We start from the raw sequence: 21,805 nt of genomic DNA, 5'->3' as shown, positions 1-21,805 counted from the left end.
TTAGTTCATTAGATGTTTTTGTCCAAGTAAAGGGAAAAAAATCTGCTGTTTTTTTTTTCAAATTGCTATTGCTAATTCCATATATTTCAGGTTTAGTGGGGAATTAAAATAGAATTAAAATAAATTTTTAAATTACAAAAATTAAAATAATTTTGGAAAAGGAATTAGAAGAAAACATTTAAGTTGGTGATGCCATACTAAGACTGGTGAAATTTATTGAGACAGTCTGGAAATAATGTTATTATGGAACCCTTCCCATGGAAACATTACCTTTTCTGCAGCAGGTTGTGATCTCATTGTGTTGTTGAACTGGGCCCTTGCTCAGGCTCCCAAGCTTGATTTCAGTCATTTTTCCATTTCTGAATTTTTACATGTTGTACTTCTGTTTCTCATTATGGTTGTGCAAATATCTTCATGAGGCTACGTCAAGCCCTTTTTTTAATAAAAGGGCTGTTTGGAACGTACCAAGATAATATTCCAGCAGTGTCCATTATGCTCATTTGACATCAAGCTCCCTTAGAACAGTATTTCACAGTCACAGTACAAGGCACCCTGGTTAACCTTATTGCCACGTATTTTATAGGTGCTGAGGCTGCCTGTATGTTGGTCCCTCATTCTGCTAAAATAGAGACAGATGAAGTTTAAGATGTTGCTTGATGCATCGGCCGCTCCCATCATAAACTGTTCTCCTAAGGATCGTTCTTCTCTGACAACGACAGACATTCTTTCTCTCATATCTCTTCACTTCTCCCTCATCCCTCTTTCCTATGATCAAAGCTCTTGAGAGCAGTAAAATCATGTCTTTGTTGCTTATACTACTTGGTTTAACCTCAACCAGCAACTAAGCTAGTACACTTGGAAAGCTGCTGCTTTGGTTGCCATTTACTGGCTATTGAGTTTTGCTGTTACAGCTCCTGAGGAAGAGAAAAAAACTTTAAATACATATAAAACAAGCCTGTGATTCCTGCCACTTCCTGTAAGAACTGTGATCAACAAAGTCCATACAACAGTATGAGCATTAGATCACAACGAATGGTAAAATACAATTTTTAGTGAAATGATAATATCATAAGATCGCAGAATGATTTGAGGTGGATGGGACCGTAAGGATCTTCTAGTTCCAACTCCCCTTTCATGGACAGGGACAACTTCTACAACTGTCAAGATGGGACAATGAAGCTGACTTGTGGAATCTCACAGATGCTTATGGCTAGAATACAGTTTGGAAAAAATTAAAAATACTGTCTTTTGTCTAGATAATTTCCAAATGCACCGTTTTCATTTTTTAATTTTAAAAAGCATTCCAGTCTGAAACAGGGCACAGTTTTCAAATGTATTAAGGGAAACATATGATGGAGTGTTTCACTTCAACTGAATAAAGTTATCTGAACTCACTGAAATAAAATATTTTCATATCAAAAATTTAAATAGGAAAGGATATTAAAAATCTTTTATTTTTATTTCATCTTTCATAGTGTGAGTTTTTATCTTGGAAATAAGATTTTCCAAGATGTTGTAGGAGGAGAATTTGCCCTGAATTGCTGATTCTTTCTGTACCAAAATTATTATTTTGGCTTTATTTCAGGAGCACCATCAGATGATAAATTTTTTTCCCCCAGGCAAAACATTCTCCTCTGAGAATCAAGCAATTAGATACGTGCTTGTTGAGAGAGACTGAATTCTTTTCTTTGTTAATTTATAGAAAATAGATGACTTGAGTAATTTCTCAGAATTGAAAACACAAGAAAAGTGGCTCTTTCCCTGTGCTCCAAATTAACTGAACTGTTCACATGGAAAAAAAAAAAAGATAAGACAAAAGAAAGATCGAAGTCTGCTTATGGACACCTGATTCTCTGAGCTTTAGCAGAGAAAATAACATGATAGCAAGGGAGGTTATATTTCCAGTATCCCTATACTAGACAGTAAAATCTTACCAAAGATGGTCTCTTCTTTGAAAGATGGGAACAGATGCAAACTACTGAAGCAAAGGAAAGAAGTTTTTGTTAGGTAGGATAAATTAATGGGGTCTGTAATTTATCATCAAACTCAAGAATGTCAAAATCTTCTTCTGGCACTAGAGATCCAAGATTTTCTTAAAACTCCATTTAAAAAATGCATTCACTAGGATGTAACAGAACTAGATCCTTTCAGAAGGATATTCTTCACTACTTTGGGACTACTTTACTTTAAAGGGAGAAATAGATGTTCAGATTGCTTTATTAATGATTCCAAGCAACTTGGTCTAGGATTCAACTCTTTTCCTCAAAATGGTATTTCAGCAATCCCATAATGCTCAAAACATATTTTCAGAGGATTGGCTGCCTGCCTTACCTCTTCCACTCAGGTTCACTCACACAACAGCTGCAGAACAGTTTTCAGACTGGAGTTTTAAAGGAAATAGGTATCTCTGTAGGGTTCTCAAAGTCTTAATAGAGCCAAATTAATGTAGGTCATGAAGTCCCAATGTTTTTAAACAGCCACCCCTTTCTTTTCCTCTTTGGTCTTTACTGATGTCCTTGTCTTCTTGTCTCCTGCCAGGGAGTCCTTCCCACCCTCAGCCAGCAGCAGTGCCTATTGGTCCCTGTCTCACCTATTTAGAATGAGAAGTGCAGGTATCAGACCACCAGTGGAAGACCTTTGGGAAAGGAGCATCTTCAACAAGATCCATTTCCTCTTACTTGAACATGAGAGAGTTATCTACCATCTGAACACATTTGCAAAAAATAACTAAGGCTTACTACCATCTACTCAATTTTTTTACACCACTTTTCATACAAAGATTTTCCAGATGCTTGCTCTTCTCAGCAGGTTTTCTCTCCCTTGTGTTGGTAGTTTCCATTTCTAGTGTGTCCTCGTGGTGGTGTTTTCAAGTAACTCTTGCTCCGTAAAGACTCAGGAGAGTAGTGAAGGATGACAGAGATTGACAGCTATGTCCAACTGGTCTGCACCAAAAGTCTCAGCTGTCTTAGTCATCCCTTTGTGACTGGGACCATACTAAATGTAGTGTCAGCGTGGTCTTACACATCTCTGAAGGAAAGTCTGATTTTGGAAGATTATTTGTTCTTCACCATTTGTTGACACTCACCATGAAGTGGTTATCTGTGTGTGTGGTAACAAGATATCTAGATTTAAATGTTAAATCTCAATGAAACTAAAAGTCATATTTTTCTGGCCTGTTTATGAACAGCAGTTAGAAGCTCCCCATGAAGAACTGTTGTCTGATGCTTTGCACAGTGTGGAAATAGAGTTGAGAAAACTTGCTGAGATTCCTTGGCTTTATTATGTTTTTCAACCAAATGATGATGAGGTAAGTTTGATTAATACATCCTGATTTTTACTGAACTTAGTTTTCTTTTGATAGGGAAAGGTAAGTTACAGCCTTTCATGATCTGGTGAGGAACTTTCAGTAGTGATGCTGGATCATTTCTGTCTGCTGTGAACAAACTTCTAAGCTTAGAGCTTTTTTTTTGTGTTTTGTTCCCTTTTGTGAATGTAAAGGTTTTGACTGATAAATGAATAAATGAAACATGTATATTTAATTTATATTTAATAATTCAAACATGTATAGAGTTAAATCCTGACATTATTCTTTACAGAAGTAAATTTAGGTCTTGCTTTTTGAGATTAACTATGAATTAACATCACAAGCATATTATTTAACTGTTGTTTTCTCTTAATTAAAGGTAACTATGCCTCTTTTGTCATGCAGGATCCCCCTCTGGATTATGCTAAAAGAAACAACAGAAGTACAGTGTTTCGTATAGTGCCAAAGTTTAAAAAAGAAAAAGTTCAGAAACATAAGACCAGCCCTCAGCCTGGTATGTGTTTTGAATTTGCAAGAAAAGTAGTAGTATTTGCAGAAAATGTGATTTTATGGGATTTTTTGGTAAGCGGTGACATGACTTATCTAAGACTAAAGTCAAAGTGAAAAGCAGCTGAGCTAACTGGCATCTTCATTAGGATAAATATTTCTTTCAGTGCATTTAGAAAGCATTCAATAGGACCCCAATACTTCCAAGTGAACCAAAGAACTACTGTGAAAATACTTAGAAGTTTTATCATGCAACAGGATCTGTGTCTTTGCTGGTGGTTACATTCGATTTACTCATAGGCATACAAGCCATGGGTAAACACATTGTTTCCCTGTGAAGCTCCAATTCAGGTTTTTCAGGTTAGTTTTAGGTGTGAAATAGTTTTTATCACACTGGTTTAATTAACCAGTTATTCTTAAATTTTGGATGGGTTATATGCTCAATAAATGAGACAGCTCAAACAAAAAATCATGATAGTCAATACTGATTTTTTAATTAGAAGTTGAACAAACTCCACTCTCCTCTCTTCCCATTTTTATTTGTGAACTTTCTTCCTTAAGATTATGTCCAGGAGGTAATCAGTGATTAGATGGTCTTAAAACTGTTTCTACATCTTTATTTTTCAAATGAATGGTTGATCACAATCTGCAAAATCTTGCAGTTGTTGATCAGATGTAAGTTTCAGATAAGATGTCAGATTTCTCTTCATTTTAAAGTGAAGCGATCAGCATTGAATGAAGTTGCAAAATTATAGCAATAAGTAGCATAACTATTTTTTTAATATGTGTGGTCTTAATAGGACTAATGTGGGCAACTAACCTTAGAGAACAATGTTTTACAGAGAGCTTCTTAATGGCCTGTGTAACACAGTAGCTTAAAGAGTACTTTTTGTCTTAAGAATACTAGAATCTGTTAATTAAAACTGGACTTGCTTGCTGCCATTGCTGTATTTGAGGTATGGTTGCTATTTTAATTTTACAAGGGTAATTAGTTTTTGAAGGCTTCTCCTCTCCTTGGATGACTACTAATAAATTAATGGCATAAAGCTGAACAACATTAGACTTTGCGTCACTGATCCTAAGCTGGTTTAATGTGAATTTATTGGGACATGAGGTTTTAAAGGCTTTACTGAAGAAACAGGAGTAAAGCTGAAAGCATGGCTGCAAAGCAAAGAACCCCAACTTTGTTTAGATACTTTCTCATGTTAACTGCTAACCTGTAACCTGCATGTAAAAAGGAAATTGTCAGTTTTTGTGGAAAAGACACCTCTAACCTTTCCCTTTGCTAGCACGGCAATTCTACTCTGTTTTCCACTCTCTTTGGCCTAACCTTTGCTTGTGATGCATTTGAGCATGTAGAAATTAAGGGGGTTTTGCTCTTAACTTTGGTAGTTCAAAAATGGGGCACAGATGAAGTTGCTGCTTGGCTGGATCTGCTCAGTTTGGGAGAGTACAAAGAAATCTTCATCAGCCATGACATCCGAGGCTCTGAGCTTTTACATCTGGAAAGGCGAGATCTTAAGGTATTTCCTTTGTGCTACTTTTCTGCTATTGACCATTTTCTTTGAAACAACAACAACAAACTTTTCTTCTTTCCTTGCACTTGTCATTGCTTGTAGCTTGGCTTACACTGTGCAAATATGCAATAAACTAATATGCGCTGTCCTTGGGCCTGACTTTCTGAAGTGCTGACTTGAACTCATAACCAAGAATATCTGTGTTATCCAAAATTTCCTTCTTTTTTTTTTTTTTTTCCCACTTTATGTAGAATGATAGTGTTGCAGTTTATGTCAGAAGGCATAGGAGAAGCACATTTGATATCTTACTGGCATCTGTGTAATATAATGTTTTCTTCAAGAGTTCACTGTTTCCTTTAAACATGATCAGTATGGATCAGTTGATGGTGGTCATAATAATTTTGAATCTATCTCTTGCAAGGGCTGATCTACTCCACATGATTTATTGTGTATATATTGGATATGGTGTATATGAGAGAGAGAAGAAGCTTAATAAATTGCAGCATTGGGCTTACATGGTGTTGGTGTTTGTGTGTCAAAATAGGTTTTCTCATCCCTGGCCGACCTCTGATTTTGGCTGCATAAATGCTTTAAAAAGAGTATTTTATTTTGACTCCAAAATTGTAAAACTTTTCTCTGCTGAGGTCAGATAGATAAGTTTTGCAGGGAGAAATGTTATCCAGCAGTTTCAGGCTGTTATTTAAGCTTGCTGGTCCTTTTCAGGAATGACTTAAGTGCATCCATTATATGTAATAGCAGCTATATCCTTGGGGATTCATTACATTACTTTTTCCAGGAACTAGGTAGTAATGAGTTCTTGGTAATGTGTTTTGCAACTGCTTTCAGCACATAAGAGAGGAAATAGGATATTGTATAAATTGCAAACATTTACATTTAGAGTGCAAGTCACTGCTCTAGCCACAGTGCAGTAGTCTCCAGGTAGAGACAATATTTTCATACAAATGTGTTATTTTATGTTAAGTTTTTTTATACAGTGTGAAATCCTGGTGTTATAAGGTAGTGCTTGCATTGTGTGACTGTTGCAGTAAAAAGCTGTTTCTGAAAACAGCTGTGTTTGAGATAATCTGTTTGGCTGGTGTGTATTATTTTACTCTTTGGTATTAGATTGCCTAAGCTTCTTTCCATCTAAGTTAAATTCCTTTCTTTCAGAGTAGTTCTGGACAGAGAGGGACAGCTTCAGGACAGTCCCTCCCTGCAAAAATTTAGAAATAGAAAAATGTCCAAGCAATCCACCACAGTGTTCCAGTGATGCATGTTGCAAGTCCCTGTTTTGAATGGGTGCTGCACAATCTTAAAATTCAACTGAGAAACTCAGCATCACACAATGCATAGATTTGCTAAGATGTTAAGAAAATTTTAAAAGTCCAACTCGTTGGAATAAATGATGGATGGGTAAGATCAGTGTTGAACTAGACATGGCTTCTGGCCATGCCTTATTTCTTATAGGTACCAATTTGACTGCATGCCCAGAGGACTGGCACTTAAACCAGGTAAATATCTGCACCAGGATAATTATCAACTCATTATCCCTGTTGCTAAGGCTCATGCTGGTTCAGTGTAAATAAAACCCCATCACAAAGGTCTATACCATGAAATATCTGAAGGCTTGTCTTAGAGGGCCTACAGAGAGCTTGCTGTCTCCTCTACCTAGTGCTGCCTGGAGACACGTAGGACGAGGAGTTGCTCTACATAGGTTGCCAAGGGCATGTCCTGAGCTAACCAAAATCTTGCTCCAGAATCACCCCATGTGCTTGTTAGCAGATGCTGAGAGCTTCCTAATCAGTGCTGTTTGTAAGCTAGGCCAGGCTTTTGGCCGGGCATGGCTTGCACTCTGTGTAAGAGCACTGAAGTTAAATAGCAGAGTTTAGCACTCATCCTGCTGATTGTGTGCAGGTCTCTGCAGGGAGCCCATCAAAGATGGCTCAGGCAGCCTGCAGTTTGCTGCCAGCAACCTGAATTGGTGCCAAGAGGTTGTACTCAGGAAACGAGCAACACGTCACAAGCTGCCCTGTGAATCTTTCCTCCCTTTGGCTATCAAGATGTTCAGATGAGCCTTCAGTGCTCTTACAAGCTATAATCTGTCTACAGCCTTTCCTCCACTGCCAGGCCTGTGCTTCCTGACAAGCTAAATGGGGTCACCATTGATTCATGAGCTCCTAACTCATGTGCAATAGATTTACCGCTATTACCTTTCATGTTTGCAGAAGGAAACATTGCTGCCAGTTTTAATTGAATCCTCTGGGCCCATCTTTCTTTCTGTGGTCAAAAGTAGAGATAAAAAGCAGTATGGAAAAGGATTTGATGAAACACTTTTCCTTTGCACACATTGCTGGAACAGATTGATATGCTGACAGAAGAATTGGGCACTTCTAATTAAATTTCTGCATAGCTTGTGAATCCCATTCTCAGGGAGCTCTGTGTGGCAACTGGCTAATGAAGAACTAGAATGCCTCTTTCCACTCAGTCCTTGCAGTAATGCCCTTTCTCCAGCCTCCTATGCCTGATTTCATTTAAGGGGATCTTAGAAATTTACACCCATATGATTTTCCTTTGCTTGAAGAATGGCTGGGCAGTGAATTGTGAATTATTCTGTAGAAACTGTAGAAAGAAGGCTTGGTGTGACTTTTTTTTTAACTTTATTCAACAAGCAAACTTGTTGAAAACTAGACTGATTTTTCTGAAATAAATACTGGCATTCTTAGCATTGATAACCATGTTCCTATGAATGCAACTTAGTCAGAACTGCAATACATTTTGTAGAACGAGGGGATGATGTTGCCTTAGAACTCCATAGCAATGTTGGTTTCCTTGGAGAAAGGGTTTCCATGCCACAGATCAACTTGATAAGCAGTGTCAGTCAAGCTAAAATCTGTGCTGAGGACTGTGACACTTCATCCTGTGTTTTGAAGTAGCATGTTTTGAAAAGTTTCTTTCATGGAAAAGGTTTTGTAAGACTTGTTAGACTTCAGACATACTAGATGGCTTTTTACACTGGGGATGTAAGTAAGGTAGATTTCTCATTTAGAAGATGTTACTGTTAAGGAGTATTTATGTAACTTGTTTGCTAGTGGTGGTACATTTGGCCAAAAAATGGCCAGGAAATGGCACAGAGCAGGAGAGGTGATGCTGTACTTCTAAGGCCATAGCTGGGAGAAAAGAAAGGCTATTTTTTTTTTCAGACTCTGGATAGAGTCTCTTCTTCAAAACTGTATTTTAGTCAAATTGAGTTTTTTTAAAATTAGATATCAAATAGATATGAACAGATTATGTAGAGGATGATGAAACCCATGCATACACAAAAATGCAGAGACATTTGAGGATCTTGTTCTTTGAATGATGGATGATTTGCTGATGTAGCAGATCCTTTTAGTCTGAGATGAGAGAATTTCAGCAAACTTCTGTGCATGAGCAGTAAACTGAGAATCCTAGATAGCATCTACTATCAGAATAGTATAAATTGGTTTCCACCAGACAAAAACTATTATAAAAGCATAAAAATTCAGCATTTCTGGTTGGGGATTTTTCCCCCTGGAAGTGTAGCAGAAAGTGGTCCCCCAAATTTTTTGATGAGGCTCTGAGACTTGCTGTTCTGATATGAGTTACAGCAACTTCACCTGGAACAGAAATAAACCCAAAATCTCTTGCCTCTGAATCAAAGGTGTTGTGAAATGCTTTACAAAGGTTGGTGGGAAAAGTGGCTGAGTTTTATGGGAATTTCATTAAATGTTTATTTCCTCTGATTTTGAAGTCTGGCAGCATCTCACTATGTTGCTTATCCAACAGAAGTTCTACTCATGAAAAAATATTTTTTCTGAAAAATTTGTAAGTTCTTGAAATTGTCTGGTTTATTGTGGTTTGGAAAGTGTCCTTATGGGTTTTCCCTTATGTAGAATTTCTTCCACATAGCAACTAGGCTATTTCATTAGTTTCAGTAGTCATGTGTGGTTTCGATTTACTTGAAAATTAAGTTTAACATAAAAAGAACAGTATTACAGAAATGTAAAATTATAAATATTACTGTCATTTTAGGATGAATTTGACTACTACCTACATTAACACTCTTAACTTAAAACTTAGTACTACATTTGTTTATAAGAGAGATGACTATTAGAGAAAATAAAATATAAATTGGATGTGATGTGGAAAATCAGGAGTTTTTTTCAGGTAGGTTTATGAACAGCACTTGATTTGGGAGCTCTTATGGACAAATCTTGAACTTCTTAATGCTGACACCTTTGTGCCAAAGTTCTGTGAAGGATGACGATCTATTTATAGTGCTGATAGTTTTCAACTGAAGAAACAACCAAGTATTTTTTCTCTCTAACATAACCAGAATTCAGTCTTGACTCTCTGAAAATTAAACCATCTGTTTAATCTTGGCTGTGCTACCTTTATAACAAAATAATTAATTCATGCCCATTTTACCACCCCTTTCTTTCAAAATTAAATACATGCTAACATTTTATAATAATATGGAATACAGATTTTCTGAGGTCTCCGTAGAAATGTAGATACAGTCTGCGTAGAGTACATACAGAGTAATATATATGGTTTCATTTTCCACTCTGTATGAGAAAATTTTTTTCAAGCTGCCTAATTATACTCCTTTCTTTTTGATGTCTTTGTAATGGAAAAATCTTCCTATTAAAATGAAATGATTTCTATTTCAGGAAAATAGTGAAACTTTTCTAAGTTTTTTTTTTAGTTATTTAGCCACAATCTATTTATATAAGGATTTTTGTACAACTGAGTAGTGTTTGACTCTGCTGATTGCTCAACACATGCATTTTAAAGACTTTTTCATAGCTGGGTTTTACAGATAAGGGAAGCAGATTTCCACCAAACTGAAGTGAAAATTCGTTAGTGTGGTGGGGGATCATTAGCACAGCTGGGCATCCCATTGTGCTTCTCTGATCATTGGACCGGTCAAAATTGAAAAAGGATGCTGCTAAAGCTATTACTAATACTGGAAGAAGTTTGCTACGAAAAATTCTTGTCTGTTGTTGCATATAGACATGGGTCTGGAAACCAATAATGGAAACATTTCAGCTGATGTGAATGATTTAGTGGTGGCTACAAGGAGATTTACTCTTGTGCTTTTTATATTTTCCTTTGGGATATGACGATCATGTTTCTGAGAATTTTTCTTCCAGCTCTCTAATCAGGAACATCCATGCTAGGAGATGTAACCCTTTTGGAATGAAAAACAAATGCTTACTCTTTCTATTGCTCTCTAAAGGGAAGTTGTCCTACATGCCTGTAGCCATTACATCCACTTTCCCTTGAGAAACTGGGGATATGTGTGTTTGTTGATTAAAGCAGACATCATAGGGCCTCAGATCAAGTGACATTGCTGGACAGAAGTTATAATCCATCACGTCCTACCAAGCATTTGATTGCTGTGTTAGAGAGGAGGCGGAGATTGTTCTCTTTATTTTGCCAGAAATTGTGAAAGGTGTTTGTATTTAGAAGTTAAGCCAGAGATGTTTTTGATATATATTGAATTGCCCTGGGTTGTCACTGTTGCAGGTAAGTAATTTTTTGTCTGCCAGACAGAGAGGGATTCATTGTATGCTCTGAGCAGTCTTTTTGTAAAGCAACTCTTGCTAACACTTCCTGGTTAGTGTTGATTGCAGTGAGCACATTTCTAGACATCTGTTGCATGGATAGATCATAATCAATGGGTTTTCTTTTCCCCTTTTTTAAATAAACTTCATTCTTTTTCTCTTTTTTTTCTTTTTCTGTTTTTAAATTTTCTGCAGGACCTGGGGATAACGAAAGTGGGTCATATGAAGCGAATTCTCCAGGGAATTAAAGAGCTCAGCAAGAACACCCCTTTGTCTGAAGTGTAATTATGCTGGTGCTTTCCTTAAAGAGAGAAGAGAAGTTTGCTGGAGAAGCAAAGCTGTTGCAGGCACTTGGCTGTCATTGTAGTTTACTCTATGGAAGAATAAGCACTGGTGTTTGTACAGGCTAGCATCTCTGAATTCTTGTGTGGTGAAGAACTTGCAGAAAGAGTACGAAAGGATTTGTGCCAAAAAAAAAAAAGAAAAGGTGATACATTCTGCAAAGACATTTTCTTGGTGTGTGAATTGGCCAGTTTGGATAAGCCCAGTTTGGTAAATTGATTGGTTGATGGTGAACTGCACTGACTGGAAAATATAATCAAGAAATGATTGCTTTGCTTACATGCAGCTCAGTATGCCTCTCTTTATGCTGCAGCAAGATGCCACTGTACAGCATGAGGTCATCTGGTTATCCTTCCGAGGCGTAGCTCTGTAAAACCTCCTGTGCAGGAGACCAGGATGTTTGGAAAGTTCAACACGTGAGCCTGGCAGTGCCGCAGGTATCCAGCACTCACTGGCCATGCTAAAAGAGGGGAGAGATACCTTGTGATACCATGAATGCAAACTATAATGCATGGTGTGCCTGCCTGAATTGTCTGTTGTTCTGTTGCATGACACATCTGATACTCTAAACACTTGAACAACTTTTTTATTGGTTTGAATGAGATTTAATTTATTGCTACTTGAGTGTCTTTTTTTTTTTTTTTTTTTTCTTTTCAGTTTCAGGCACTTTTCTATTCTTCAGTGTTGTGTTATGCCTAAAATGTGTTCTACGACAAAGGGTGTGTGGGTGTGGAAACTTAGCATTTGTGCCATATTCAGCAGATTATATATGATTGAAACACTGTACAGTAAGATTTTTAAATATATCATGTACAGAAAGTTTATCAGGTAACTAACTTATAAGAATTTTTGAAAGACTGGTACCTCACAAAAATATCAATTGGCTTCCTGCATGGAAAATGATAAAGAATCTTCTCATGGTGCATTTTAATGTAGTTATTCAGTTATCTTAAACATCTGTAGCATATTTGAACTTTTAGACACTAATGGTTTTATTTATTCTATTGTTCAAAAGCAGGTTTAAAGATTAATGAAATTTTCGTAAAGGAAGATTTAATTTTATTTATCATACATAAGAAGATATTTAAAATGTAGCAGCTGATTTGATTTTTGTGGGGTAAACTTTTATTTGTTGCTAATTAACTATTAATTTAAAAATGCATCTGTGTGCATTTCTTTAAAAAGGTATCAATTTGTTTCTTGACAGCACTCCTACATCAGTAGACCGTAGAAATTAAAAAACCCCAGACTCTACGGTTTTACACTAGGCATGCTAAGATGAATCACATGCAAGATAGTAATCCATGAGTGTAAACAGTTTAAAATAATTAAAACTCTCTTTATTTAGAAATTGCTCTAGACCAGAGTTTGTAAGGTTATTTACAATTTACTTAAATGAAACAGGTTCATAATTTAATTTCCTGGTTAGCTTTTCACAAAAGTATTAATCTAGTTGGAAAATAATTTTTAGATATCAACAAAAAAAATCCTACTTAAGTGTTTGAGATGAGATGATGTTGCACCACCTACCAGAAAACTTGCACAGAATTGCTGTCTCCTTGCTGCTACTAGCAATGTATCATTGCAGCACAAGGAACACTTGACTTTTACTTAATCAAGTAGCTTTGATGTTTCTTGCACGTTAAAGAGATCTTAACATCTATTTCTGTTTTCCTCATGGGCTGCAGAGTAAGGTTTCATTTGATTTTTACCAAAACTTATTTTCTCATACAAAGGGGCCAATGTCAAGTACAGCATCCTGGTTTTGCCCTCCATTTCTCATGCGTGTGACAGGAGCTGGTCCATGGCAAGGAGATGGGACTCATCCCTTGGAAAGTAAAATCTATTCTCTTCATTGTTTTATTGGAGGAAAAAAAAAAAATCAAAAGAAGCAAAACAGGTTTAATTTATATCTTATTGTAGCTCTTTGTGCTCTTGCTGCTGTAGGTTCAACAGCCACCACTCTGGGAGTTCTGTGGTTTTCTGGTTAAAAAAAACAAGTAAAAGGCTATTTGCTCTTATGTTTTTCATAAAAAACAAACAAAAATGCCTTTGCCAAATGATATGATTTTCATGCTGTTGTATAAAAAGCATATGCAAAATTGGAAAGTTAGGCAAACAATGGAAAGTTTGTTGGTTTTGGTTTTATTTTAATGTACTTGATATTCACCCCTTTAATGACATTCGGGTGACATCTGCCAAGTCTCTGTAAGTTTTATTTCCTTTTCTCTTTGGTTCTCCATAAGCTACACTGTATTTTAACATGTGGCAGCATTCTAGCATATTGATATTACAGTAGAAAACACATTTAATCTTCTGGTCTATTCAAGGATATAATACATACAACTTTCTTTGCTTTCCTGATTGTGGGATACAATCTCTTTACAACTTTCAGCCTTGCTGTATGCAATGCATTAAGATGGGCTATGGAATAGGATCTCTTCAAGTCACTGTAGATGTCTACGCTGGGTATATTAAAAAATGGGAGCTGCTTTTAGGCAGGGAAAATGGGCAAATGTTTGTAGCACGACTTTCTCATGGCACTCCTCAAATTACCTCAGTATAGGACAACTGATCAATGATCATTTTTCTAAATGACCACCAAAGAATTCAACTTTGATTGTCCTAAGCATTTTTTTTAAATGTGTGAGTAGAAAAAAGCAAAACTGTAAGCATCATTTATGCTGTATTTATTAGAAGCCCAGGAAAGTAAATTTTATGCAACTCTATGCCTTAGACAAGTGGTGGCTATGAAGAGCAAATGCATCTGCCAGGGAGGCTCAAAATATTTTACAGAGGTTCTCTGTGGAGGTCATGGGTTGTAACTGTGTTTAAGAGATTTGGCTTTTCTGAAGGCTTTTGAACACAGTGTTACTCTCTCATGATTATTCTAAGTATTGAGTTTTTTTCCTTACTGATGTAAAAGTCCCAGCTCCTAGAACTAAGTACATAAATAGCTACATTTTTTAATGAACTGTATTCTCCTTAATTTAATCCTGCTGTTAAAAAGTGCTTCAAAGCACACATCCCAATATTTCAACAAAACCGGTGTAAACACATCCCTAACAGCTGTTAGTTTTTCAGAAAACAAGATCCTGTGGAGCCTGATTCAGCATGCTAGATTTATCAAGACAATCTCTATACAAGTTTACTGGAAGAATTTTTTTTGCCCGAGTTGAATACACGTGATTTCTGTGGTCAGTATACATTAAAGTCTGAAAGGAATGCAGAGTAATCTGCGTTTTTTTGTAGTGGCTCCTATTCATACAGATGAAAAGCTCTACACCTCAGAGAAAGGAACATGAGAAGTGCATGTTTTAAAATGGCAGCAGGTTGCTAAATGTATGTTTCTGTTTTGTCATTTTCAAATAGGATTTTCTCAGTTCCCTGTATTTGATTGCTGTAGCAACCTCTGATTTAGGTCATACAAGTTTTGCCTTTATAAAGCCTCATGCCTTCTTCTTAGAAACGGAATGAAATCAAGCAAACTCAAGGTTGTAGGTAGGTGTTGGAGATGTTTTGCAATACTTCAAAGAAAAGAAGGTTCAAAAATCAATTTTTTTTTACATGATGGCAAGTGCAAGTTTTCTTTGATACATTTTTATGTATCTCCCCTTAACCACTATTCTTTCCTCCTGAATGTCTCTTTCTTTCAAAGAAAAATACTTTGAACTTGGAAGAGCAGTAAAGTGTAAAGCATATGATCAAAAACCCTCCCACACTATTTCATTCCAGTATTTCTTGTTTTGGGACTGGAATTAACATGCTTGTTCCTGTAAATAATAAATAGAAATCATATTTCTCTCTATATCCCTGCCCAAAGAAATTAATACTGCAATATTGCATAACTGTAATTCAAAGGAGAGGTATTGATTTTTTCTTATTAAACATCCATTTTATATCTTCCTATGCTTTTTGTAGAGAAATAGATAACCTGCCAATTTTACTTTTTAACCAAACTCACTCATGCTAATTTAATGAAAATGTCATAAAGCCTTGATAATGAACATGGCTTATTTCAAGGGTAAAATTATCAGTGTTTTTCAATGCATCTGGTCTTCATTTTGGGAAGACTGGCAGGAGACCTTTTTCACATGTCATGGAAAATTAATATATAAAACAAATACGAGAGGATGTTCCATAGTCCTACTTTAAAAACAGTTATAATAATGGACATGTAAGACAAAACCCCCCACGGTGATTCCATTTTGCTTGATGCTTCCTATTTATGATTGCATTAGTAGTGTTTACAGCTGTTTCTGCAGTGCTCTCTCTGTGCCCCTAAATATTAAGTTCTTGCCTATGAGTTCAACTGTTCTGGTAATTAATAATTAGCAGTGTCAAAAGTTTTTGTGAAAGGTAAATTCACAAGGAATTTATATGGTTGAGGATAACTGAGCTGGAGCAATTTATTTACAACCAGGAAATCATCTTGTCACTCGTATGAGTAAGTGAGAGAGACACACAGAAAATAAGATTAAATAAGTCATTCTAAATTTATTTTTTCACCCCAGTAACTTAAGTACCTCTCAACTGCAGCATCCTGTATACATTTATAACACAGGCTGTCCCATATTTTTGATTCTATTTTCATGGATTGTACATTTTGTGGTATGATTTTCATATCATCAAGGGTTGATGCTGCTTATTCTAACTACAAAGATTTAATGTTTGCAAGAACTGTACCTGACTGTCTTAAGTAAAGGAACAAGTTTTTGATGACTTGAGGAAGCTGAGGAGTTTGGACAGGATTTAAATTTCTCTGCTTACTCTTCAGAGATGAATGGTAGCATCAGTGGGATTGATAAAGCATCATTTGGTAATTATCAGTATAAAATCTTTACTGGTTGTATAAATTCCTGTATTTATATCTAGAGTATAGTGTGGAATGGATATTTTTTACAAAAAGAAAAAAAGTTTTCTAGTTGTTTTCTACTACTGTAGCATTAGGTTTCATAGCTCTTTTAAGTGTTAGGTTATGTACTTGAAATGTTTGTTTCTGCCATACAGAAGTCCAGTCTGTTTCTCAGAAATTATAATCCATTTAGAAGCCATCTGGAGACCTTGAGAAGACTCTTCCTGTAGCCAGTTGCTTGTATTAGTGGGGCAGAAGAAGCTGGTGCCTCATTTATGTTTAACACCAGTCATGACTTTATTAATGTTTTTACATCACTTCCCTGCTTCTGGCAAGATGAGACCCTTGCATGTCCCTCCATGGTTTCCGCTCAGAAGAGCTGGACAAGCAGGCCGGGAAAAAGTTGTAGGATACTTCAGGAGAGCAAGATAGACCAAGGCTTCAGGCTCCAAAGCCTAGTATAGCCATGGTGGACTAAAATCCTTTAAGTTATAGTTTTGCAATCCCTGCTGGAAGCTCTATCTAACAATTAACACTAGCTACTGGAATGCCCTTGGAAAGAGAAGTATTTTGGCAAACTCTACCAGCTGTGTAAGACATTGAAGATACTGAACATCATGGTAGCTATTAGTAGGACAAATATCCAAGTGACCAATGAATATTTTATTCTATGGAACAAATACTTTGGAAAAATACAGTTTGTAGGATTATTCAAAGACTAGTGTGAGGATTGAAAAGCTCCTGAATACAAAAGCAATGTGGTGCAAAGTTTAAAGTCATTTGCTACTATCTTTTTCCAAATTCATTGGAAACAACTATTTTAGGGAGCTGTGTTTGATCCAGGTATAGCTATACAAGAGCATGTGAACTGGAAGGTGGAAACAGGAAGAAATGAACTAAAAGTAAAATTGGATAGTTTGTTTTCGTTATGGAAACTGTGTGAAAAGCCAAAAAGAAAATCTCCCCAGTGCCCCAAATCCCTTCTATGACTTTTTAAAGTGAATTAGCATTTTAAGTCCTAATTTTATTAAACTAAAGCATTAATTGGATAAAAGATATTTTAGTTTCATTAATAACCTGAAAGTGCTATTAACTGGGAAAGAGTTAGAGACATAACTATGTTTTTCTCCTGGTGTTAGTTGAAGTAAACTCTGTTTGGGACTAATACTCTTTGCAGTCACAGTCAATTATTTTGTGAATGGGGAGGTTGAGGAAAGCCATTCGAAGCTGCTTGGTCTTGCTTTTCAGGGAGGGGTAGAGCACGTGTGCTGAAAAGTAGGGCCTTGAAGCTCTTAATGAGAATTTTAAGGATACAAGATTTTCTAGTTGGACAGTTTAGGAAGATTTACAATGAGCACACAGGCATGCAGATACTCACTGTGAAGGTTCCTGATAGCACTGTCCTCTCACAAGATGCCATGGCTTTACATTGAATCAGGCATTTGGACTGTGTGCTTAGCCAGATTCCAGAAGATTTTCTGCAGGCATCTGTCACTTGTGGTGTCTGTACTTTCTGCCTTGGTTTTATGTCTCCTTAAATCCTTTACCTTGAAAAATGCAGTTGTTCATATATGACAAAAATTACCAATTTTCCAACTCAAGGAGCACAGCTTGTGAACCTGTCCTGAAATAATCTGTTTCATTAGCCAGCTTTTTACATCACAGCCTTTGAATCCTAAAAGATCTGAAACTATGGCACCTTCCTAGAGCTGCCAGTTAACTTAGGAATTAATATGCTTGTATGTTGACAGGATCATCAAAGGGCAAGGTGGTATGCACAGTGGCAGATGAGACATGCAATAGATGGGATTTGTGCATAAAGTGTACAAGCTGTTGAGGTGCTCCTGAAAGGTGAAGAGGGCCTGATCTCTGCACCTCCCCTCTGGCCTTTCCTCGTTGCTGTCATTGCCCACAAATAATTTAATGTCATCTGATATTAGCAGCTTCTTGTCTTAATTCATGGTGACAGCAAACCTATCAGTCACTACTAATGAAACTTCTCACTGTCACGTCTGTCTGTCTAGAGCAGGTATCTTCAAGTGTTGAGCACTGTGGAATTGCATTAATGTATTTTTAGTGATGTTCTGGCATTTAAGAAAGGTAAGTTTCATCTAAAGATATTTCAAAGGTTCAGAGAGGATGCCAGCCCAGCATGGGTGTTTTCTGTCATTAGCCAGGCTTGTAACTTACGCTGGTATTCCAGTCAAGTACAACTGTTAGGTAATTCTGTAGTAACATCCACTTACCTGCATGCGTGGATGCATGAAGTACACATGGAAGCCTTGCAGAGATGTGACACTGTCTAGTTCTCTGCATAACTCATATTTGTGTCTAAATAGCAGTTTGTAGCAAAGAGCTGAAACACATGATTTCCACTCAATCCAAGCCTATATTCAATTGAAAATGAAAACATCTAACATGGTTTGTCCGGATCTAGGAAAAAACTGGTGTGTATTCAGTAGTTTCTCCCCTTCTTCCTGCTCATTCCACAAGGAAGTTCATCATCTTTGCAATCATTTAGATCTGTTGGGACTCCGGCATATGCTGTGCTTTAAACAGAACTTTAGGCCCCTTGGAGATTGTTCTTGTTTTTCAGTTTTAGCATATACATGTAAGCCTACAGATGATTTGGGTGAAGAGAAATTGCTCCTCACATAAAAGTGATCCTCAGATTGATCATGGGTAGACTTTTAAATGCCATACTTATGAACGTTGTTCTCTTGCCAGTATTTGTGTGGATGTGTGTAGATATGTAATATCTAGTTAGTAGTGTGTATGTGAGAGCACACCTGTACATAGAGATGTATATACATACCCTGGTTTTGCCCAATATAACGATGCCAACTTGTGTGTAGAGCCAAAAAAAACTTAAAACTATACAGTGCTTGAGATGCTGCATTGTTTTTATTATAGTATTTTTTATATCAGATGAATTGCAGGATGTTTACAGATGCTTATTAATATTTAACTTATACAATGGGGAGGCAGGATGTTTATGATTGTTGTCAGCTAAAGAATTGTATATGATTCTGGGTGAAATTTTGGCTTTTTTGAAATCCTTGGCAAAACTCCCATTGATCGCACTGGGGCCAAGATTAAACCCCTCTGAATCTATTGTTTACTGGCTATTTTCCTACTGTGATAATTTTTTTTAAATGATTGAAATGTATTTATTTTTTCCCAATGTGAAATCTGCAGTTTCTATTTGGATTTTTCTACGGAACCTGCAAACTACAACACAGGTGGGAATATAAGCCTCAGAGAATGTATAGAATTTTTCATTGATCTGGTCCTTGAATATGTCTAAGAAAATACCTTCTAAAATAACTTTTGTAAGATTTAATACAGAATCATCTAAAAAGAGATCACCTTTCATGCCTCTCTCCACAAAGAGGGAATGCAATGTGGCAGGTGAATGTGAAGAAGTATTCATTGATAAATAAAAAGTAGTCCTGTCTTTTTTCTATACCTACTGATCTCATGCAGCTCACCTGTCTCTGCAGATCTGGTATGAGACACTTGAAGTACCTTATCCAAAAGTACCTTATTGGGAAAAAAAAAGTTACATAGTAAGTATGTGGCTTTAAGCTTCTTATCAAGACGTGGAGGTATCTTCAGAGCCAGTGTGTTGAATAATTTTTAATATTCCATGGATGAATTAAAATGATGAAAATGTTAAGTGGTAAGGCAAGCTGGACAACTGCTTGACATTAGAGAAATCGCTTGTCTAGAGGCAGAAGGATCAGTTCTTTAATAGCACAATGGAAGAAAAATACCATAACGCAGCGCTTCCTAAATCCCTTTCCAGGGTATCTTTTAATTGTGTATGCTTGAAGTGTATTCTTCCTGTAAAAAAACCCATATGGCTGTGAAACAGCTAAACAGATGCATCCTAATTTCTTCATCTAAGGCTAAAATATCATTTTCAAACAAGAGCTGTTGTGCACTTTGAAATACATGTGTTGGGAACAGGTAAGTTTATATTCGTCATAGATAGCTGTCCCAGGGATAGTCGGACTTGTAAAATGAGGTAGTTATGTTAGGGTTATCAAAAGCTGAAGAAATAGCAAAGCAGACACAGTCCTTCATTAGGCTCTTTCTGAAGATGTCTGTGCAAATGCCCACCACTTCCTGGACTCTTTTCCTAGAATTTTGTTTAAGAAAGGATCATATTCAGATTCCTACTCTTCCCCTTCCTAATAAGACAGGAAGTATGCACCTTGGTTGAACTTTCTAGGAGTTTGCTGGCTGTAGAAACAGACCTCAAAAGAATAAAAATTCGAGGCAGTCAGTAGGCTTGTGAAGGTTACACAGGGCTCTGTCTGGGCTCGTTAGACTGCTAATGTGGATCTGATCACAGATTACTGGGGGAAAAGCTCCTGTGGTGCTCCTGCTGCACTTGGTGGCAAGGCTCCATGGTTGCTAGTGGGAGCAGATGGGTGCCCAAGCAAGCAGACACCTTTCCTTTGCATGTTGATTGTCTTTCTGCAATTCTGATCAGGACTGGAGTTCAGGACACACCTTTATTTGTCTGCAAAGCTTGTGATAGCTGAGGAAATGAGGAGGAAGTGGCTGAAGGTCTGGATTCTGCCTTTGGTTTCCTGCCAATGGAGCTGGTGTAAGACTGGGGGCAGTTTAGTTAACCTTTGAGTGCCTCACTTTCTCCACCCATGAGAATAGGGATGCTCACCCCCTCTGTACAGCCCCCTTGAGTCCTGTAGGAGAGCAGTGTTATATAAACAGCTGAGTTTTACCCACACTATTATATGTAATAGAAATAAATGACTTCTGTCCATAACACTGCAAGAATTGCTTTTCCTAGTTCCAGTTCCCTTTGATGACCTACATCCTGACTACATCCTGGGTAGTCAGTTTTGAAGCTTAGCAATTGCTCTAATACTTAGAATTACACACACAGCAGGCTCTGTTGCTGCAGAAAAGAGTAAAACTTTAAACTGCCTGACAAAACTTGCCAATGAAGTATATCTAACAGAGCAGGGGTGTAACTTTTGGCTTTATTTACTTGTAATAATGGTAAGGAACAGTGAATTTTGTTTGTTTACATACTGTTTACAATGGCACAGTTTTATTTTTAATATATAAAAACAATTGAGGTATTTATTGCATATACTATTTTAAAGATGTTTTATGTGTTTTCACCTTTGGAATATATTGTTACATTTCCTTGTACAGATAATTTGGGTGGCTTTGTTAATATAGTTAGTAATTTTTATGACTACTAAGTGACCAGTTTTCCGTGCCTTTTTATTGTTGGATGCATGATTACATATTTATTATTGTATGGAAGTCACTGAGATGTGTATTTTTGTATTCTGCTGGAAGCAATGGTTGATTTTATTGTACATGATAAGAGATGCCTTCCATAACAGGCACTCGTATGAGATCTTCCTTCTCAAATAAACAGAATGCATTCAATGTATATAAGTCCTTGAATTTATTTTGTGTCTAGAAATCAGTGGAAATGCTTGAACATCATGACACTGAATTTTAGATGTTACCCATTCAAAATGTGGGCTGCTACCAATGTCATCAAATCTAAACCAGAATTCCCCATCAAAATCAATACAATCTCAAGTCTTTGGCACAGTGCAAGACTTTGGAATTTAAAAGAAAACTCTGTGTGTTAAAACTACATAAAATTTGGATGAATGACTATCGAGCGTTATTTCTA

General features: G+C 36.7%; 1 protein-coding gene across 3 annotated transcripts in view; it reads left to right on the top strand.

Annotated features, from left to right (window-relative positions):
* DGKH (diacylglycerol kinase eta) overlaps positions 1 to 21,532 on the top strand; it is a 162,098-nt gene extending 140,566 nt beyond the window's left edge. For 2 of the 3 annotated variants that reach the window (XM_082277898.1, XM_082277897.1), the window contains 4 exons: positions 3,188 to 3,307; positions 3,710 to 3,818; positions 5,204 to 5,334; positions 11,112 to 21,532. In XM_082277898.1, coding sequence (XP_082134024.1) covers positions 3,188 to 3,307; positions 3,710 to 3,818; positions 5,204 to 5,334; positions 11,112 to 11,201 — 450 coding nt within the window. In that variant the 3' untranslated portion in view covers positions 11,202 to 21,532. The remainder of the gene's footprint in view (positions 1 to 3,187; positions 3,308 to 3,709; positions 3,819 to 5,203; positions 5,335 to 11,111) is intronic. The other variant, XM_082277899.1, reaches the window with a different exon arrangement.
* The last annotated feature ends 273 nt before the right edge of the window (positions 21,533 to 21,805 follow it).

The sequence above is a fragment of the Coloeus monedula genome (genome assembly GCF_965178545.1).
Source record: "Coloeus monedula genome assembly, chromosome: 3".
NCBI classification, from domain to species: Eukaryota; Metazoa; Chordata; class Aves; order Passeriformes; family Corvidae; genus Coloeus; species Coloeus monedula.
This window is presented reverse-complemented; position numbering and strand designations above follow the sequence as displayed.